Source organism: Solanum lycopersicum, chromosome 12 (assembly GCF_036512215.1).
Source record: "Solanum lycopersicum chromosome 12, SLM_r2.1".
Classification (NCBI taxonomy): Eukaryota; Viridiplantae; Streptophyta; class Magnoliopsida; order Solanales; family Solanaceae; genus Solanum; species Solanum lycopersicum.
The window spans coordinates 64016027-64038201 of NC_090811.1; the positions used below are offsets into that span (position 1 = coordinate 64016027).

The 22175-nt window shown below is 32.3% G+C and overlaps 2 protein-coding genes, 1 non-coding gene and 1 pseudogene across 3 annotated transcripts; 3 read left to right on the forward strand and 1 right to left on the reverse strand.

Moving 5' to 3' along the window:
- Positions 1-633: 633 nt before the first annotated feature.
- Positions 634-5077, forward strand: LOC101248754 (uncharacterized protein C119.09c). Its single transcript, XM_010316211.3, has 3 exons — positions 634-1154; positions 2050-2198; positions 4744-5077. Exons 1-3 carry the CDS (start codon positions 969-971, stop codon positions 4880-4882), a joined length of 474 nt encoding a protein of 157 aa, XP_010314513.1. The 5' UTR covers positions 634-968; the 3' UTR covers positions 4883-5077.
- Positions 5078-7182: 2105 nt separating this feature from the next.
- Positions 7183-9929, forward strand: LOC101263002 (bidirectional sugar transporter SWEET7). The gene is made up of 5 exons (XM_004252608.5): positions 7183-7349; positions 7451-7487; positions 8130-8508; positions 9381-9500; positions 9623-9929. The coding sequence occupies exons 1-5, from the start codon at positions 7304-7306 to the stop codon at positions 9761-9763; spliced, it is 723 nt and encodes a 240-aa protein (XP_004252656.1). The 5' UTR covers positions 7183-7303; the 3' UTR covers positions 9764-9929.
- Positions 9930-10907: 978 nt separating this feature from the next.
- Positions 10908-11104, forward strand: LOC112940553 (U2 spliceosomal RNA). The gene has a single exon (XR_003244891.1). It is a non-coding gene; the product is annotated as a U2 spliceosomal RNA (small nuclear RNA).
- A 490-nt stretch (positions 11105-11594) lies between these two features.
- Positions 11595-21810, reverse strand: LOC138340516 (2-oxoisovalerate dehydrogenase subunit alpha 2, mitochondrial-like; annotated as a pseudogene).
- Positions 21811-22175: the final 365 nt, after the last annotated feature.

Here is a 22175-nt window from a genome sequence, read left to right on the forward strand (position 1 = left end):
AGCAAATATTTACTGAGGGCCAATAGGCAACAAAGTTTAAATTGCGTTAATATGTTGCTATGAGATGAATGCTAACATTTTCTCACAAGGAATAATTTCTAAAGCAAGACTTCTAATATTAAAATTCTTGTACATACTAGTATTAAGAAATGAATGTGTTTTAAGAAGAAAAAAACATGTTTGATTCAAAACTAATAATAGGGGTATTTTCGTACCAAAATACTAACAACATTGATAAATTTGAAACAAATTGTGGATTACTTTTTGTTTTTACCAAACTATTAACTACGGTATATTTGGTCAATTTCATACTATTTAAAGTCATTTTAATCTTTTTTCGTTTTAAATAGATATAATACATAAATATGATATTTAACTTGACTCCAAGTGACATTCATATCCTCCAACTTTGAATGTGCGCACAAACAAGTAGACATTAGAACTATTCAAAAATTGAACAAGTAGAAGATATGTCCTATGTGACACACGTAGGATGCAATGTCATGTGTGAACTATCACATAGAACCTGTGTCTACCTGTTCAACTTTTGAATAGTTTAATTGTCTCCGTTTTTATATTAAATAGATAAAACAAATAATTGGCAATACATTGTGTGTAGGATTAAGGTTACATATTTCTACAAAAAAAATATTCAATTAATTAGAGTTACTTTACTTTTTGTTGTGATTAGGTGAGATTAAAAAAAGAGTTAATGACTAAAAATATGGATTAACAATCATTTGTCAAAAAGAAGGTGAGATGAATTTCCCCTCTACGGCTCAGCGGTCCCACCACCCCTACCCATAGCAGCCACCTATCCCCTCTTCGTTTTCGTGAGTCTCTGTTTTTTCGTTGATCAAATACTCATACTAATGCGATATTAATCGCCATATCCAATTGTTTCTTCTTCAAGTTTTGTATTGATAACTTTTTTCGATTGGGTTGAAAGTATTGTTCAATCCATTTGGATGGCGAATTTGTATGTGAGGGCTGCTCCAACCACGGATCTGAATCGGAATACTGAGTGGTTCACCTATCCTGGAGTTTGGACTATTTACATATTCATTCTGCTCTTCTCATGGCTCGTTGTGCTCTCTGTTTTTGGGTCCTCATCCGGCATGGCATGGACTATTGTCAATCTCGCTCATTTCCTTGTACGTATTCATTTTTCTTTTTTTGAAAGGATTTTTAGGTATTGATCTGGTTATGGAATATGCGATTTATGATTAATTGACTGTGTTATGGTTTTTGAGATCTGGGATATTGGGAGGCAATGGATCTTAGACTGGTTTTCTGTTGGAAGAGGTGTATGATAATATTGATAAACCTATATATGGCTACTTAAAGCCTGGATGTTTGTTTTCTGCTTCCAATTTGATTGAGTTATACTTCATTTTGGTAAAGTTGAGTTTGAGTTTCGAAGACAACATTTTATTTGTAAATGCAGGGTAAGACAGCGTATCATAGATTCTTTGTGGTCGTCTTTTTCCATGGACTTTGTATATAGCGGGAGCTTAGTACACCAGGCTGCCCCTTTATAGGTCATTCTGGGACATGTATACAGGAAATTAGTGAACGAGGCTGTCCTCATTATGGTACATGCATATGGTCCTTGTGATTTCTCAAATTTTACCAGTCTTGTGGTATGAGGAGTATATAGTGAATCAGTACCTTTATTATAGGGAATATTTTTCAAAAGAGATAATTTTTTTGGATAAATTAAAACTTCATCAGTGTATGAAATGTATCATCATCCATTATGGCATTAGTACCTTTCCCTTATTGTGGTTAAGCTTTTCTTGCTTCGCTTTTGTTAGGAATAGATTTCACTTCTGTACTCTGCTATATTCTTCTGGAAAATATTGAGATACTTAATACATAAGAAATGTAGTAGGCACTCATTTAATTTTCCTTTAAGATGTTAAATTTTGATATTTCTGTAAAATCCTGAAAACTACCAGATGACATAGCAGAGTTGGGAAGCTTGTTGTGCACCTAACAGGCTTTTCTATCTCATTTGTGCATAACTTCTCGTCTGTTTATCTTCAGGTCACATATCACTGTTTTCACTGGAAGAAGGGAACACCATTTGCTGAAGACCAGGGTATCTACAACAGATTGACATGGTGGGAGCAAATGGATAATGGCAAGCAGCTTACTCCCAATAGGAAGTTTCTGACAGTTGTTCCTGTGGTGCTGTAAGTATTCATTTCATTGTGTAAATCATTGGTTGCAGCTTTCAGCTGTGATGTCAGCAATAGTTTTGTGCTTGCGATGATAAGAATCCACGTGTTATCATTCATGGTATAACAATCTATGCATTATAGTTCCTCATGACAATCCCAAATTATAATCTCTGTATAAGTAATCAAAGAAGTAAGCAATTCCTTAATGTCGTGGAGTTAATAATGGGGTACTTATTTACAATCCTAGTGAACTAAGCGTATATTATTGAAAATATGTGTATGGAGGTTGTAGCAAAATGGACTTATGAGTGTCAACTAGAATAAAAGTTTTTCTAACACAAAATTGGTAATATGGCACCTCACAAGATTGAAGCCTGCTGTAAACCAATTTTGGTATCTAAGTGAGAAGAGTAGAAAGACAAGACAATTATCCACCAAGTACTTTCTAAATTCTGTTTTTTTTGTAGTTAATTAAGCCTGGATCCCTTGTAAACTTTTTGGTACCTTCTTGTACGATTTTGAAAATAAAGTACTCAGTCTTATCCATGGAAAACCCATTATTAACCGAGTATTGAAGTAGGAAACAATGGCTTTCTCAGTCATTGGAAAAGTTAGTTAGTCTTTGAGTTAAATAAGTGAACTTATTGACATTGGTTTAGCTGTATGAGAGACTGGGTTGCTTTTTTTTTTTAAATTGATTTCATACTCTTAGTTCCAGAAAAATTTGAGGTCTTTGGTGCCTTAATTTTGATGTTGACCTATATGTAAGTCAGATGTTCTAAAAAAAAGGATTTTCCAATAATATAAGCACAAAGGAGTTATATGTAAAGCTTCGACTATTGTGACACAGCGAGACTAATCAATAATGAGAGAGGATTGAATGCTGTGAAACAGCATAATGTCTGATGGCTAGTTTCTGTAGAGACAAGCAGTGAGTTCTACTGTAAAAGGAAGGAAGTGAAAAATGAAACAACATTGGATATTCATTGACATCTGCTTAAAAGGGGAAAAAAGAAGGAACCTAGAAAATCTGCAATAATGGACTGTAAGGGAAAATATTTTGGACCGTGATTGTGTTGGTTTCTATGATAACATTTTCCTGCTAAAGTTGAGATCACCTTAGACCTTTTAACACAAGCATTTTTGATCTAGGACTGGATAATATTGAACTAGAAAGGTACTAGCAAACCAAAAGTTTGGGACTGAGGCATAGTTGTTGTTGGTTAAACTATCAGTCCAACTGGTTCTATATGAATTGCCGGACTTGTTATCAAAGGTGAAAAGCGCAAAAAAGCTCTAAGGTCCTTTGGGGCTTTAAGCGTAAACTGCAAATAAATTGTGGACATTAATGAAAAAAGGTGCAAAGGGAGAAAAAAAGCAAATATATATGTTTAGTCCAAACCTTATTTTCTAAACATGAATGATAAATATATTAAGAAAGAAATTTGAAAAAAGATTAAGATAAAGTGAAATATTAATTGATTAGTGTCTTCTCTTCAGAAGAGGCTCATTGACATGGAAAATTATGCCGTAGAACCTTGATGACGGCACTGAAGCACACATAAAGCGAGGCGAAGTGCTCAATATGTTTTGAGCCTCGCTTCAAGGCTTAATCGCGCCTTTGACAACACCGTTACAGGAAAAAATGATGAGAAACTAGTAATTTTGTATATCTTCGTTGTAACACTCAAAAAGTGTATGCAATATAATTGTGCTGAAAGCATTTTTACAATAGATTCCTAGTAGTTTCTCCAACAATATTACCTTAATCTGGGGTAAATGGTAATCTTCGAGAGCTAATGCTATAAACATTTTTTGGTGGAAGCCGTATTAGAAACCATAATATTAAATTAAGTAATCCGATAAACTATCAGTTTAAAGAATGTATTTTGATTTGGTTGTTATGAGATCTTTTTAGCTTGATCTTTTATGACTTCAACACATTATCTATGTTAAAACAAGTGGTTTGTTCGATTTATGTACATGTTAGGAAACATAAATGTTGGTTCCAATCAACTTTATTATGTGGTGAATGTCAAAGTATAACATTTTAGCGAAGTGTTCTTGGCACATTATTGGACAAAACATGCTCTACTATCTTTATGTTCATCAATAATAACACACTCCTACGTTCAAATGTAGAAGTGCAATATGTTTCGGATTCAGATCTACTTATGCCTACACGAGTGTGGAATGGACTGGATTTCTAAATAGTGCTCATAATGTGTTTGCGTATTACTGATCTATGAGAAGAAAAAGAGCTTCATCATATTGCTTACTGGTTGTGCATGAAACTTTTTACCCGTCTTTACAATGAACTGGAGCTCTCGTGTGATAGCTTGTTCTCTGATAAAGTTAATATAGTTCTAATGGTGTTGATAGGAGATGATCGTTTGCCATTTGTCTTGTCTCTGCCAACAGATACATCACACTCCCTCTTTTTCTCATTTTCTGGAGAAAAGAGATGGAGTACTTCAATTTAAATGATTCGTGCTTGTTTAAGACGATTTCATCTTTTGCCTTTACAAATATGTTCTAAACTTGCTTCATTGAATAGGTACTTGATAGCTTCCCATACAACTGACTATCAACACCCAATGCTGTTCTTGAACACATTCGCAGTTTTCATACTGGTGGTTGCTAAATTTCCCAACATGCACAAGGTTCGAATATTTGGGATCAATGCAGATCAATGAAGTACTTCATTCAATTTGAAATTTTAGTTCCAACTTTACTCTCAGCTATATAGTAAGTATTTGATTGGTTTTAACAATTTTGAGTAAACAGGGAACTCCTGTACAAATGCAACAACTTCAAAGGGTGAAATTATATATATAGTAAAAAGATTAAGAGCCGATGTTGGGTTTGCTTAGCTACGCTCTTTTTTATAACCTGTTGATAACAATATTCTTGATGACTTGAACTACTATATCTTTTCTTTGTTTGATTACCAAGTCTTTTCTTACCTAAAAGCAAAAGTTGCTTCAAAGTAGTTAGTGAATTAATGAGAAAAGTTCATATAGAATTAGTTGAAAATGTGATGGGAAGATCTAGTAGGGTTAAAAATAGGGAAAATGCACGAGTATCCCTTCAACCTATGTCCGAAATTTCAAAGATACAGTTATACTATATACTAAGGTTTTATTACCCTTCTTGAACTTATTTTATAAATGATTTTTTACCCATTTTTGGCCTATATGACATTATTTTGTGGGCTCAGCGTGTTGATATTTTTTTCAAGTTAGTGTCACGTAGGTCGAAAAGAGGTAAAAAATTATTTATAAAATAAGTTCAGGAGGTACGTGTGTCTTTGAGATTTTGGGCGAGGGTACTTTTATACTCAAGTTAATAATTTGAACAATACCCCTAGTACAAATACTTTGGTCCAGAAATATTTCTATTGTTGTTTAACGAGTATTTTCCAAGTAAATGTATTTAAACCCGTAATTACACGATGCACTCATGTATATTGTTATTATTTTTCGCATCCATCTCTATTTAAAACATCCATAAATTAGCCATTAGGCATGGAGTTTGAAGTTGATATAACAATTCATCAAGTTCAATAATTTTTTCTTTTATATTTTAACTTTTTTAATTGAACATATATAAAATTTTAAGTTAAGAATTCAATCGTGAACACTTAAAATAATTATTTTAAATTTTAACATTGTAAAATTAAATTTTGATTCTATCTCACACAAAACTACGTGCTTGAAATGGATGAGGATCAATTTGGCACAGAAATTAAAAAGAGTAATATGCGTTTGTTTGTCTTATTTATTTATTGTCCAAAAAAGAGAGGGCCATGCAAAATTTATATCTACTCTTTTCTCAAAGTTCATGTACTGTCAGGAGTTTGGGGCGGATTTAATTTTGATAAAATATGTCACATAAATTAAAAATAAAAATCATTAAATTCGATGATGATTAGGAGATAGATCGATAATGGAGTTGATTTAATATAACGAAAAAAATAAGTGATAATAGTACGACACTTTAAATTTGATATGATATACTTTTGTATTGTTTCTTTTTTCAAAAATTAGATTCTATATTGAGAGAGTGGTAAATGTAACAGGATAAGAGGTATTTTCGATTTTCTCTTATCTATGTAATTTATTTATTTGGTCTTTTATTTTTTATTATTTGAATCGAAGAGTGTAATTAAAATGAAGAGTTACTTTTTCTCAAATTACATTTGATTATATATTTGATCAAATAAATATGTTAAATTGACGCTTGATATAAATTATAAAATAACATTTTGAACCATTAAAAAAATTCTAACTCCATTATTATTTACGAAGATATTTCTTCTCTCTAACATTTTTATTTTAATTTTATCACAGCTATATTTTAATCTCAATCTCTTCTTTATACAAAGGGTGTTCTCAGTGCAAAAGAACTCTTTTTTCTTTCATTTTTTTTTTTGGAGATTTCCCCTAAAAAAAATTTAATTAAGGTGGAGTTTTTCTCTCGATAGTTTTTGTGTTTTTTTTTTATTAATTTATTCTAATGTATTACTTAGTCAAATTATATTAATACTATTTGTTTTCTCTCTTTTAATTAAATAGGTACTTTTCATTTTTTCGCTAGTCAAGCCATTTAAATATAATTGAAGATTTATGCATAGAATTATTAAAATTTTAAATGAAATTTGTATATTTATAAACTGTATAAATAGTATTTCAAGTCACAATAATTGATCAATTAAAATATTTAAAAGGTATAGAAATTTACTATCAAACATAAATCTGTTTAAATCTCAAAATTCAAAAAATGCCATATAAATTGAGAAAAAAAAACATGATTCTTTATTATAATTGTCTATCTTCGTATAATTTATCACTTCACATTTATAATTATTAGCTTTCGCATGACATCCAAATTATTTCGATCCTTACATTTTCTTCACCGACCCAACAACATTACATGTCATGCAAGGGACATTTACTTGTTGCATGCTGCTTAAAATTTAAGTTTTTTTTCTGTGTGTGTTTTTGGAAAAATCCAAAACCAACCTTTAATTTTCTTTTATAAATTTATCCATATCTCTTTTTTTTTTATTTCAAAATTCATAATTTAAAATTTTCTTTTGCTTATAATTCTCAACCATGGTTTTCAATAAAGAAATTGCTCGTTTTGCTGTTGGTGTTATTGGTTAGTTTTTATTATTATTTGGTGTAATTTAATTTATTCTTCCTTCATTTTTCTTTTTAAGATCATAATAGTAAACTTGAGTTTAATTTGTTAATTTTCAGGGAACATCATTGCACTCATCTTGTTTCTTTCACCTTTGTAAGCTTCAATATGTTTTTCTTTCATTATTAACTTTATGATAAATATATATATATATAAAAAAAAATCTTATATTTGCTTAATTCATGTAGCTTTTGGAGCTTGAATATTTCATATAAAGAAGTTTTAAAAATACAATATCTATTATCTATTATATTTATTTTTCATAAATCTGATTCACGTGAATTCACTAGCTATAGCTATATATGTATCTTTGTATCTTTATATCATGAGATTAGACGCTAGTGCTAAATCTAGTAAAGACCGTTCATTTGAATCTCCTTCTGCAAAAAGTTATATTGTTTATATATAATTAAAAATTTTATTTATCTATATGTAGTAGATGTTGAATTTTTTAAATTTTTTTTTATATATATATTATTTAAATATATTTTGAATCACTTAGTGAAAAATTGAGCCAGATACAATGCAACCTTTCCATCTAAAAATTTGTTATGAACTTTATAAATTAATTATTTCTTTTATCTCAGATTATGTGACACATATTATTTAAGGAGTTAATACTTTGAATTAGTGTTGTATATTTATTTTAACTATGATAGTGTACGGTTTTTTACGCAGTTTTCAAATATCTAAATTTTATTTTTTAAAATTTGAAATAAGTTTTTAATTTTTGAACAGGCCAACATTTTATCGAATATGGAAGAAGAAATCAGTAGAACAATTTTCCCCATTTCCATATCTTGCTACATTTGTAAATTGTGGTCTTTGGGTACTTTATGGAATACCACTTGTACATCCACATAGTATCCTAGTTGTGACAATAAATGGGACAGGATTTGGCATTGAAGTGGTGTACCTTATGCTGTTCTTGTTGTACTCTGAAAAGAAAAAAAGGATAAAAATATTTCTCATTATTATTAGTGAGATTATTTTCCTGGTTTCACTTGCTATATTTGTTCTAACTCTTGTTCAAACACACAAAAAAAGATCTACTATTGTGGGAAGCATTTGTATTGTGGGCAACATTTTGATGTATGCTTCTCCTTTGGCTATCATGGTAAGTATCCCTACTTTTATTATTTTTCTCCGTTTCAATTTATATAATATAGACAGCTTCGTGTTTATTATGATATATTCGTTGAAAATTTGCACCATTTTTGTAGTGTTTTGATTTTTGTTTCGATCGATCTATCTCACATATTATTGATCTTTTGCTTTGGTTATCTTACTATTTTTGTTATCGATATTTCTATTTTCTTGGTATTTTTATCGTAGCTTCTTTCACGTTGTATTTTATTTGTTTTGAAATGTTTTTCTTAAGTTAAGAGTGCATCAGAACCTATATATATATATATATATATATATATATATATATATACCTCACATGATTGTGGTGGGATCTCATTCGACAACTCCTTGTCCTTTTCATTCGGAGGTGAGGTGATGTTGATCCAGATAACGAGCAACTGCTTCGTCTTTTTCCACTCAAAGTACATAAGATTTGAGGATTTCTTTTCATTATCTGTGAATTGAATTGTGTATACTCTACCTTCTTTAGAGTCACTGATGAAATCATACTGAATACATTGTTAATACCTAAATTTGTGAACAAATAAGCATGAAATTTAAGAAAAGAAAATATACTTTTCACTATATTCTAAAAGTGCCTTTAGAACTTGTAGTTTTAAACACGGTGGTGAAATTTCTATGACCATATTAAGTGCATGATATTATGGGCAAAGATGGTTAGCTAAGAGGATTGAGTTTAAATTTTGGATTCTTGAAAAGGTAATTTATACTGAATTCTAGTTAAATTATTTGAATATATTGAGTGAAAATCCTAACATGCATCCAAGTTTGAAAATAAAATTACTGAATTTTATCGAATTCGTATTACAACTCTAACTTTAGTCATGTTAATTATTTCAGAAATTGGTGATTACAAGCAAAAGTGTAGAGTTCATGCCCTTCTTCCTTTCCCTTTTCTCTTTTTTGAATGGTGTTAGTTGGACTGCTTATGCCCTCATTCGTCTCGACGCCTTCATTCTCGTAAGTGTTTCATTCGTTTCAATTTATGTGATAAAAAAAATTGTGTGTTAATTTAATTAAATCTGAAAGCTAAAATGAATTAGAACAAGGAAAAATATTTTAATTTTTTTTTTTTGGTTTAGGTACCAAATTCTATGGGAACTGCACTTGGGCTAGCCCAACTACTGCTTTATGGGATTTATTATAAGTCCACTAAGAGACAAAATGCAGAAAGACAGGCCCAAATAGAAATGGGCCCAAAAGGAGTGGGTTTGGTAGGATGAAAACAAGACATTTTCTGTTTTTGGTTGTCCCAAAAAAAAATTATTTTCTTGTGCTTGGTATCTTGACTCGATATTCGGTATTCATTTTGTGATCTTGATTCTACGGATTTCTGTAAGTGAATATATAATCTATTAATTTAGGGATCCCTATTTAAGTCGGCATGAATTTTTGTAAGTTTAGTCACACTAATGAGTGAAATTTAAATATTATAACTTTCGTAGTCAAAATTTGCTTTCCAAATTTATAAATTTTACCTTAAGAAATGAAATTTCTTCAATAATGGGCATGGTAAGAGAAAGAATGGACGATGATTCTTTAAAAAAAAAAATTTTTTTGGTAAATCGTTTTGATGGAGTCATGTGTTGTTCCATTTAGCTTAGTGATGTAGATGACCCAAAAACTATGACAGTGAGGTTATATACGTAATAGTTCGGAAGTATATTAGTCATATCTTCATTTTAGCAATTTCAGCGGAAAAAAAAATTGCAAAATTTTTTAATCTCAAAATTAGTGTTATACTAGAAATTAATGACAAAAATTGTATTTTTTTTTTCCAATTATACTCTTTTGTAAAGATATTTTGTTTAATCTCAATCATCTATAAATATTTAATAAATAGAAATAACTTAGTCAACTATTTTTATTAACTATCACGTAATAAATTTAAATGACAATTATTTCGAGACGAGTAAGATATGAAATTGAGATGTGGGCTGAAATTTTTCCAATTCGATCTTGGATTGAATTAAAACATTTCCTACATTATAAATAGTCTTTAAACATGTTTTTTTTTTCACATACTTTAATGAATAGCTAATTTTCTATTTAAGATATTGATGAAACCTTTTGTTGGATGAGTTTTTATATAACTGACCTCTTAAAGTGGAGGAGGTTGAATATAACATCGAGATAACATCGAGAATTGAACTCACACATATTATATTTTAAACTTTCGATATTACTTATAGTGTTAACTTAAGCATCGATTAAATCATTACTATTTTTTCCCCACCTATTGTCTTTATCACACTAATATAAAATTTTAGGTATCATTATGAATTCATCAGTCCCATATCGATGGAATACAAGAGGAAGAGAATTGAGAGCGAGGGTAAAATACGAAGTCTGTGAGCTAATTAAAGTATACCTTTCTCGGCCTTTTGGCTAAGATCAAGTGTAGTATCTGTTCTTATCAGTTTAATATCTGATATGTGAGTCATTGACTCACACGATATTAACTCAATTTTTTAAAGGGGGAAAGTTCATTAAAGTAGCTTGCTACTTGGATTTTCATGCGTCGCCTGGGCGTTGCACTAAAGCCTAGGCCTGGCACACCCCACCAATTCAATTTCAAAATGTTTTCTGATAGAATATGATAGAATTAATAATTTATGTTTTGATGATAGATAAAAAGCGCAAAGAACAGTAGAAAATGTACGCAGCGAAAGAAGTCAAGCTAGAGTTCAAGATCAAGTAAAATAGAGTTATTTGTCAAAGTCAAAATAATATATTAAAGGTACAAGTCAATACAAATAAGGAAAACCTTAAATATATTATTAAGGAAGGAAGTTGTGTATTATAAGGATTCTAATTTAAAAAAGAATCCTTGTTTAAATATAACTTTCTTACCTTATTAGTAGGGATTGTACAAGGCAAAAACTCTATAAGAAGCATACGAGGCAGAGGAAATATCCACGACTTCACGCAGAGAACAAGGGAGAATTATTCATCAAATTGAAGTCTTCAAGGTTGATAGGATTACTATCTTTAAAACATTCTTGAGTAAGAATGTTTTATCGTGTAGAACTATTTGTCTTATTTTTGTTCTTAATTGTAGTTTACAGTTTATTGTACAAAGGGTGGGTTTGGCTCTTTGTAGGGTTTGGTGCTAGTAAGAGTTGTAACAAAAGGTGGGTTTGGCCTTTTGGAGAGATCGATTGGAGTCAATCGAGGGAGTAGTAGAGATAAGACTTTTGATTATTGAGTTGTAATCACAAAATCTTATAGTTGAATTAATAAAACAAGGTTTTTCCTTCCTTGAGTGAGGAAGGTTTTTAATTCAATAAGTGTTTGTGTCTTTACTCTGTCTTTACTTAAAAGCAACTTACACGAACCTGGTTCGTGTTCTGGGGTAAGGTTTCTTCAATTGGTATCAGAGCAAGTCTTTTCGTTAAAAGATTCACACCTTGAAAAGACTCAATGGCAGCACCACCTACCCCACAAGAAGGAGCTTCACAAACACGACCACCACTGTTCAATGGCAAATATTATGGATGGTCAAAAAATCGTATGATGGACCATCTTATTGGCGAAAATCCTGATCTATGGGGAGTAATTCTAAATGGCCCAACCATACCTATGAAAACCGCAACTGATGGAATCACCAAAATCCCAAAGGAAAGAAAATAATGGAATGTTGAAGACAAGCTTGCAATTCAAAACAATGCCAAAGCCAAGAAAATTCTGATATGTGGCATAGGACCAGACGAATACAATCGAATCTCGTCATGTCAAGATGCCAAAGCCATATGAAAAACACTGCAAACAGCTCATGAGGGAACAACGCAAGTCAAGAAGTCTAAAATTGATAACTTGAACAGGCAATATGAGCTGTTCAGGATGGCAGAAGGGGAGACTATTCAAGACATGCACACCAGGTTCACCTCCATCATTAATGAGATGTATTCTTTAGGAGAAATAGTGCCTAACGGAAAGGCAGTAAGGAAACTCTTGAGTGTCCTTCCTGAAACTTGGGAAAGCAAAGTCGAGGCTATCACTGAAGCCCGCGACCTAGACTCACTGGGAATGGATGAGTTAATTGGTAATCTCATCACATACGAACTTAAGAAAAATCAAGAAAAAGAAATTGGAGGAAAAAGAAAGGAAAGGAACCTGGTTCTAAAGGCTACCGCATCAGATGATTTTGAAGATGAAAATATTGCCCTCATAACCAAAAGGTTCACTAGAATGCTAAAGAGAGGGCAGACCTTTCAAAAGAAAGCTTTTCAAAAACCATCTGAAAACACTAAAGACCAGGTTTGTCACAAGTGTGGAAGCCCAGATCACTTCATCAAATTCTGTCCACTTTGGGCCTTAGAGCAGAAAAAGGTAAACTTTGAGAAGGGGAAAGACATCAAAAAGGATAAGTTTGTCCCCTCAAACAGAAGAATGACAACTCAAGAGGCAGATATGTCAATGAAGAAGGCCTTTGCAGCAATGGGGAATTTATCTGATGAAGAGTCTGAGGGTGATGAGACAGAAAATCAGTCTCTTCTTGCACTAGAACAAGAAGATAATTATGACTTTCTTGCCCTTGTAGCAGTGGAAACCAAGGAAGAAAAGGAAATCTGCAGATCACAAGAAACCATACTAGCACTCATGGCTGGATCAGATTCTGAAGATGATGAAGAAGATGACAATCAAAGTAAGGTAAGTTTTCATCACATCAAAGTAAATATTGAATCATATTCTAAAAAGGAACTAGAGTCCTTATTGAGTACTCTTATAGATGCATATTAGTCTGTCAATTCTGAAAGAGAACAAGTGATGGAAAACTATGCATCTTTAAGAGAAGTCAATGACAATCTTGAGAAACACAATCACTTTCTTCAAAATAAATTAAAAGAACAGATTAAAATCTCAGAGTTAAGTCACAAGGGCAAAAACTCTGCTAGTGAACTTCAATCAGCTCTAGAAGAAAAACTAAAATTGTTAACCATAAAATATCAAGCTTTAACAGAAAGGAATAGGTTGTTACAAGAAAATCTTGATCATACCAAACTGGATCTGGAAAGAAATCTTAGATGGACCAGGTCTTCTGAAATTTTAACTCAGGTTCAAGAAAAGCAAACCACTAGTCGAAGTGGGATAGGTTTTAAAAAACAGAATAATCTTGTGTCACACACTATTCACATGTCTAAAAGTTTATGCACTCATTGTGGAAACTCAGGTCATTTAAAGAATCAATGTTAAGCTTTATTTGAGGCTTTTCAGAAAAATGTTAAGTTCACCAAAAAGGAAAAGACTGATACGGCTAAGAACCTGGTTCGAAATAAAAATGCTCCAAATAAAAGGTTTTCTTATTTGCCGTTATGGGCTAGAAGAAATCTTATTCATCCTTTTACTCACATAAAGGGGCCCAAGCTAATCTGGGTTCCCAAGATTAATCTTTGACTAGTGTTTCAGGTGAAGGTGAGAGGGAAAAGGCCAACTTGGTACATGAATAGTGCATGCTCCAAAATGGAGCTAAAAATGGTAGAAAATTCCTCTCGCTCTTTGATTTTCAAGGAGGCAGTTTATTCCTTGAAAAGGATGAGAAAAATGAAAAAAAAGTTGAAGAAAGTGACATGATATCAAACATCTTTGATGATGCAAATTTAGGAAACACTACATATGAACCTGGTTCACAGCTAACAATCATTGATGCACCTGCAACATGAATTACTACTTATCTATGGTTCTGGAGATTGGGGGAATATTAGAGCAACCGAGACAGTAAGAGTATGGCACACCTTTGGGGGAACTTTGTTGTGTGAACATGGTCCTTTTGTTCATTGGAAGGTATTAAAAATTGACAAGGGTTGGTTCTCTGTGAATCAGCTTGAGATTCATTTGATCTGGGAGAATATGATGATGCAACATTCTTGTCAAGGCCTTGAATATGAAGAACTTGAGAAAAATCAGTCAAAGCATGGTGTTATCGAAACAAGTTGATGCATTATCATGATTTCCTTTAATAATTGGCTAGTAAAAGAATAATCTTACGCTTAAGTAATTATACAATGAATATCTGCTAACTCAACCTCGTACTGTAACAGGTACACACTCAAGTCACATCTCAAACAATGCTTAGAAAGTTTGTGGATGTTATCTTTACTCTTTGCTAACACCATTAAGTAAATCCCGGAGAAACACACAAAAAAAAGGGAACCTAGTTTCTCTGTAATACTCAGGTATGTACCATCCTTTTTCAAATGCATTAATTTCCTGAGTTTGGGTCAAACATAAGCACTAATGAACCTGGTCGATCATCAAAAATTTAACTTTCATAAAGATCACCAAGAACCCTCTTTGATAATAAGCATCGTTCAATCCCAAACTGCCTAATGATTAAAATCTCAGTATTGAAGTCACTCATGCTTTAATTTAGGGGGAACTTTGCTTTACCATCCACATCTGAACCAGGTTCACAAACTCCAAATTGATATTTCATCCATTCCAAGTGTATAACTTGTCTATCTCTCAGGGGGAACAATTCTCACAGAAATAAATTGTTGCTTGCTTTCATTATTGATAAACACATCTCTTTGTGCACCAAAATGTGATGAATCTCTTACTGGTAGTTGGTACTCCTTCAAAGTTGCCATCAAGAAAAAGGCTATCAAAAAAAAAAGGGAAGAAAATCATGGAGGAATGAAAATGTTACGGAGTAGAGTTAAAAAAAAGGGTGATGATGTATCTCATGCTTCTCTTGATGAAATTTCACATTCTAGGAAAACTGATCAGAATAAAGAAGCTGGTGCACAATGGGCATACTGAAAAAAAATTATCAATGGCAGTAAACATCCCTTTCTTCCTCACTTTAGTAATCTTTGTCCCAATCCTTATCCTCAAATTTTATACTCTTTTGACTCTTTGATGTGCTTATGTCTGTCTCATACTCATGATATTATATATTTTTGATTAAGGTCATAAATTGGTACATATTTGTTTATTTCGTTTCTCATTGAAGATCTTAATTGTGTATGAGTGTAAGATGACTAATATCCTCAGATTAACTAACCATTTTGTTAGCAGAAGTGTACTTGAAAGTGTTGCCCAAGTGGCTATGAGTTAAAAATGATATTGCATTCATTTAATGTTATTCGAGTTCTATGGTTATTGATTTTCAATGATGCCAAAAGGGGGAAATTATATAATGTGGATAGACATATGCATAGTTTGTCATCATCAAAAAGGGGGAAATTCTTGGGGAATGAGAAAACATGAAGTTTGTAGTTTTGATGGATGACAAAGAATTGAAGGTTTTGGAAATTTGTTAACTAGAGTGTTTGATGCATTTGAGTTACCATTGGGAGAAGGCAGGATTTTAACTCGTGCAGATATGTTCACTCAAACCATTCTTGCTGATTGTGGTATTCCCATGGAGTCAGAGCAGGTTGTAATTGCGTCTCCACGTACATCTGGTCATGTTGCTCAGTCACTCAGGGAACTTAAAGTAGCTGATGAAAAGTATGTCACTCTTGAGTCAGAAAACTAGAAGTTACGTGCTGAACTTGACACTTCAAATGCTGAAATTCATAGGTTGAAGGATCAGTTAGTGCAGCAGCAACTTGCTAACAATGCAAGAGTTGACAGAGTTCTGGATATGCTGGCTTCTGCTTCAACTAAGCCTGGTCAACCTTCACATTGAAAAAGCATCTTGTTTGAACCTGGTTCTCTTAGTTGTTTAAACTTATTATGCTCAACTGGCTGGGCTTATATTGTTGCTATGGATGTTGATTGGATTTGTTTAGCCGCTGTTGGATTCTTTTTGATTTGTCAAAAGGGGGAAGAGTATTTGCGCATGCATCACACAAAAAGATTTGTTTGTCTTTATTAAAAAGGGGGAATATGATAGAATATGATAGAATCAATAATTCATATTTTGATGATAGACAAAAAGCGCAAAGAACAGTAGAAAATGTACGCAGCGAAAGAAGTCAAGCTAGAGTCCAAGATCAAGTAAAATAGAGTTATTTGTCAAAGTCAAAATAATATATTAAAGGTACAAGTCAATACAAATATGGAAAACCTTAAATATATTATTAAGGAAAGAAGTTGTGTATAATAAGGATTCTAATTTAAAAAAGAATCCTTGTTTAAATATAACTTTCTTACCTTATTAGTAGGGATTGTACAAGGCAAAAACTCTATAAGAAGCATACGAGGCAGAGGAAATATCCACGACTTCACGCAGAGAACAAGGGAGAATTATTCATCAAATTGAAGTCTTCAAGGTTGATAGGATTACTACCTTTAAAACATTCTTGAGTAAGAAGGTTTTATCGTGTAGAACTATTGGTCTTGTTTTTGTTCTTAATTGTAGTTTACAGTTTATTGTACAAAGGGTGAGTTTGGCTCTTTGTAGGGTTTGGTGTTAGTAAGAGTTGTAAAAAAAGGTGGGTTTGGCCTTTTGGAGAGATCGGTTGGAGTCAATCGAGGGAGTAGTAGAGATAAGACTTTTGATTATTGAGTTGTAATCACAAAATCTTATAGTTGAATTAATAAAACAAGGTTTTTCCTTCCTTGAGTGAGGAAGGTTTTTAATTCAATAAGTGTTTGTGTCTTTACTCTGTCTTTACTTAAAAGCAACTTACACGAACCTGGTTCGTGTTCTGGGGTAAGATTTCTTCATTTTCCTTTTGACCATAGCTTTTATTAACACCATGAAGTTAAATTTAGTTAGATATATTGTCTCAGACACTTTGTATACATGAAAGTGTACTAATAATAGATAAACATTTTGTGTGTTTGGTATGAAGGAAAATGAAATATATATATATATATATATATATATAGTAGATTACACGATGTGGTCCATTACCTAACCTGTTAAATAATCTTGTGGTCATAAAAATATCATGTCGAAAGCTAAAAGTTAAATCACAAATGCTCTGAGTTGACAATTTCTTCATATAATTTCAGTTACAACTTTTTGAATTGCAATGGACTTTAATCATTTCTCCTCGTAACATACCAACGATTGTATTGTCTACTCTTATATCTGCTAAACTAGGCCATTATTTAAAGACATAATACATAAATATATTCTTTAATTTGGCCTCATTTTATATTTATGTCTTTCAATTTTGGTTATGCACGAGTAAACATTTAAACTTGTATAAAATTTAACAAATAGACACAAACGCCCTACATGGCATCCTACATAGAAATTTGTGTCCTACGTGTATGTGACTCGTAGGACTCGTGTGTCTATTTGTTCAACTTTATAGAATTTTAAGTGTCTATTTGTATACAGTCAAAGTTGGAGGGCATAAATGTAAAATGAGATTGAGTTAAAAGACATATTTATATATTATGTCTTATTTAAATAGGTGTCCTAAATATAACTATTGGGGGTCCAAAGTTCAACTATTTGTGGCCAAAGTTGAAGTTTAAGAGGAGGATTATTAAGATCAAAAGTTTAGTCTTGAAGAACTGAAGAAGTTCAAGGGCGAGATCGAATCTATCATTTTCATTATTGAGATCCAAAGTTTAGTTTTGAAGAACTGAAGAAGTTCAAGGACGAGATCGGAATCTATCATTTTCATTATTGGGATTTAAAGTTTAGTTTTAAGATATAAAGTAATTTCTTCTTGTCATAGCTTTGATTTCTTTTTTATATTCTTCAGAAGGTGATTAGTTAATTATACATATTAATTATTGTGTTTAGTTACTCATTAAGTGTTCAAGATTCGAATCTATCATTTTCATTCATTTTCTGCAATAAGAACGATATATTTCTTTCATATGTATAGATTTATGAAAGAAATCTAATGTCTTTACTTGAGAAAACGAATCAAAATGATAGATTCAGATGTTAACCACTTTATGAGTAACTAAAGACAAATAATCAGTATGTATAAACTAACCATATTCTAAAGAAAACCAAAAAGAAATCAAAAATATCACAAGAAGAGATTATTACTCTGAAACTAGTAAAGGTTTAAAATAAATTCTCAAAGAACAAATCCCAAAGTTCAAAAGAACTCTCTCAAATATTATTAATATCAAAAGAACTTCTTCTTCCGTTAAAGAATGACAAAAGTCATTGCTTGGTGAAAGGAACAACTTGTCATTGCTTTGTTTATACAATCTGTTTTCGCTTAGTAAAAATGAAGACATGAAAACACATATAAGGTATGAACATACAACATACATTTGCAAAGAAGATAAACAAGAGTTCAAACTTTATTCATCTCGGATGCTTCGTGCAATTTCAGACTACTTTCTGTATAAGATACAAACGCGCTCAACCACAACTCATCGTATATTCGTATTACATAGAGGACATTACTTGAATTCAGAGGTGCCAATTTCAAATTGAAAATGTTGCCTATAGAGGTATATTAGTAGAATACTCATTTGGTCGTTTGTTTATCGCGTCTCTAATAAACCTCTCTTGTTCTTGAAGATTTGATGGAATTTGATCATAAACATCGGTAAACAAATCTGCCAAAGGAGGTTTCTCTGTTTCCTCTGCTCTTTCAAGTGCTTGCAACACCTACATTAAATTTTCAAAACAATCAACAAATAGTAGAAATGAAAGAAAATCAAATCAAATCAAATCGAATACTTTTTAGGAATTTTGAATCTTGAACCTGCTCTTTGGTATTTCCCCGGAATCCCATTTCCTCTTGATCACTCCACCAACCGTTTTTCTGTATTTATTTTCTGAATCTGGCGACTGGGCATCGTCTTCTCCAGTACTCGCTTTCCTCATTGGATCGATACTGAGTTGCATCATGAGACGATGCATGGTCGCTTACTCGATTAAGCTATGGCCTAGTAAGTGTTACAAAATGGAAGATTTAAAAGTATGAAACAGAATAATACGAATTGCTGAATTTCACACCTCTACTATTATTGGTTTTTGTTCCTTTATTGCCATTTCGCGAGCTGCACGAGTAGCGCTATAAACTGCAAGGGCATCAGTGCCATCCACGCGAATACTTTGAACTCCATAGGCTTGCCCTTTAATCGCGATTCCATCACCTACCATTGGAAAATATTTAGTAGTAATGTAGCTTTAAGTTATACTGTGTTTGATATGATTGCAAGTCATTTTTAGATTATATTTGTCTAAAATGACTTTTGGATGCATTATTTTTGTTCGGTATTTAGCAAGAATTGATGGGAAATAGAGCGAAGGAGAGAAATTTGAAGAGTTGGGAACTTGAAAAGTCCATCCAATGGAAAGAAAAATAGGAGAGTTTAAATACATAAACACTCCTATTAATTGTTAAAAGAGTTGGAAAGAGGGCAAATGATCAAGAAATTATTTTTTGGACAAAGTTTGTTTTATTTATCTACTTAATTAATTAAATGGCCAAAAATATTTTCAATTAATTAGTTGATAATAGAAGTTTTTAATTAATCCAAATGTTTTCAACCGCCATGACTGTTCTGAAAGGTTGCAACAGTCCATACTATTTGAAAGGGTTGCAACCTTTCATTAATGGTCGTGTGAATTCTGAAAGGGTTGCAACCTTTCAGAACATATTCTTCTTGCCTATAAATACCACTCATTCTTTCGAATATTTCTTAACGAATCTTCCTCTTCTTCTTCAAACACATTTTTCTTCGTGTACTTTCCTGCTGTGGATTGATTCGCTGACAGTAGAGTTTTTGGTATCTACACTCTGGTGATTAAGATCATTTTACCCTGGGAGGTTATATTCCAAATCAAACCTCGGTAACTAGAGGAGAATAATTTGCTTAAGGGGACACTGAGAGTTCAGTGGACTTGATCTTCTTCCAAATTAAAAGGTTATTTCAGATTCTGGTACATTTTTACAGATTTGAGTATTTTGTGAAATAAATTTCTGTTCATCTCGCTTACTGGTTCTATAAATTTCAGTTACTTCGTGTTTCTGAACAATTTATTACAATCAGTAATTTGTGGTTATGATAACACAGTTTGTAAAACAATTTTTTCACCATACAGATTCACACCATTATAACAGATTTAATTGAGTTTAGGGGTAATACTTCGGAATTGTTCGTTGACAGGGGTGCTAACGGCCCATCCATTGTTGCGGCATAGAAATATAACAGGAGTTTCAAGAACTGCAGCAAAATTCAAAGCAGCATGGAAATCTCCTTGAAAATAATTCAACATAAAAACTCATTAAAAGCGATATATAGAGGGCATAAACATAAGTACTTACCTCACTACTAGTACCATCACCAAAATAAGTGACTACACAAGCTTCCTTTCTATCCATTTTCAGCGCATAAGCCACGCCTGCTGCCTGTGGAAGCTGCGTGCTTTGGAAACGAACAATATAAGTAAGGGGTAGTTAGTTAATGTGTGAGCGCGAGATTTGAGCTTGTTAGAACTATAATGTATTGTCATTTGCCAGCCTCCGTGTGTGTGATCTGAATCAATCTTGTGCTTGGAAAAAAGATTCTTACGCGAGAGTTGAAGAGACGGTGAAATAATTGAGCTTGTTAGAACCATAATGTATTGGCATTTGCCTTCCTTTTCCGTTATCATCCTTCTTTCCAAGCAATTGATTGGTAAATTCTTTCAGGGTGAAGCCACGCCATAACAGAACACCGGGCTCCCTATACTACGATCATAAAAAAATGCTTACATTTTAGCGTTTCTTCGAATGCAAGTGCCTCGACACTTGAAAGTGAATTACTGAGATAATAACTATTAACTAAGTGACCATCTGAAAAATCAACACAACATTTTATTAGTATTATGAGTTTGTGATAGAACAATGACCTGAGGTAAGACGATATCATGTGTGGTGAGAGCAGCAACAGAAGCTATGTTAATGACTTCTTCTCCAACAGTGGCCATATACAAGGATAACCTCCCTTGTTTTTGTGCTTTATCAAAAACATTGTCCATTATTTGAAGGGTCACCATATTTCTATATATCTTCACTGCCAAACCTTTCTTCACCTAACAAAACACCAAACCACATGTCATGCAGACGCGTGGTTGAAATCTTGTGGTTTTAAACTTGTCAGGCAGGAGGTCAGATTTAATGAATTACTTACTAAATAACTTTCATCCTACCAAAACGAACTCGTTATTGGTTTAGTATAAACACAATGTAGGAGTAAATTTTTTTCCTGAATTGAAATTAATTACCTGTTCAAATACACTGCCTGAAATTGTAGAGCCATTATTGTCAAGGACTCTATAACAAGCTAACCTTGTTTCTGATGACTCTGAAATGAATTTCATTTGTGAAACAAATGGAATCTTTCCTCCTGGGAAATCCATGGCCTGTTAAGAAGAGATAGTATTATCTATACATTTCATTAAAATGATTTTCTGGGATTTTGTGGCGATTGTTGTCCCCGCTAATGGTCTAATTCTTTTGTAGTGAATCCTAGTTGGCAACGCTTAGGTGGAAGAATTAGTCCCACATTGTCTTGCCATGTCACGAAAACTTGGGGATTAACCTTAGAATAACGGCAGGGCATTTTTTATCCCAAAATGTAATGAAGAGTATAAGTGATCTATTTCGCATAGTCCAGGATCAATTTTGACCCTTTTCCATTATGTAAATAATGAAGAAAAGAAATGTTGTAACATAATAATTATAAATTGAAGAACTAATTAATCAACATTTTATACAATTGGAGATAGTATATATAACTAAAAAAAAAGTTGATAAATTAAAA

Bases quoted from the DNA above. Each gene is read 5' to 3' on its own strand.
- LOC101248754 (XM_010316211.3), top strand. From the start codon at position 969: ATGGCGAATTTGTATGTGAGGGCTGCTCCAACCACGGATCTGAATCGG. The intron at 1,155-2,049 runs GTACGTATTCAT...GTTTATCTTCAG, and splicing joins TCAATCTCGCTCATTTCCTT to GTCACATATCACTGTTTTCA. The intron at 2,199-4,743 runs GTAAGTATTCAT...TTCATTGAATAG, and splicing joins ACAGTTGTTCCTGTGGTGCT to GTACTTGATAGCTTCCCATA.
- LOC101263002 (XM_004252608.5), top strand. From the start codon at position 7,304: ATGGTTTTCAATAAAGAAATTGCTCGTTTTGCTGTTGGTGTTATTG. The intron at 7,350-7,450 runs GTTAGTTTTTAT...GTTAATTTTCAG, and splicing joins TTTTGCTGTTGGTGTTATTG to GGAACATCATTGCACTCATC. The intron at 7,488-8,129 runs GTAAGCTTCAAT...ATTTTTGAACAG, and splicing joins ATCTTGTTTCTTTCACCTTT to GCCAACATTTTATCGAATAT.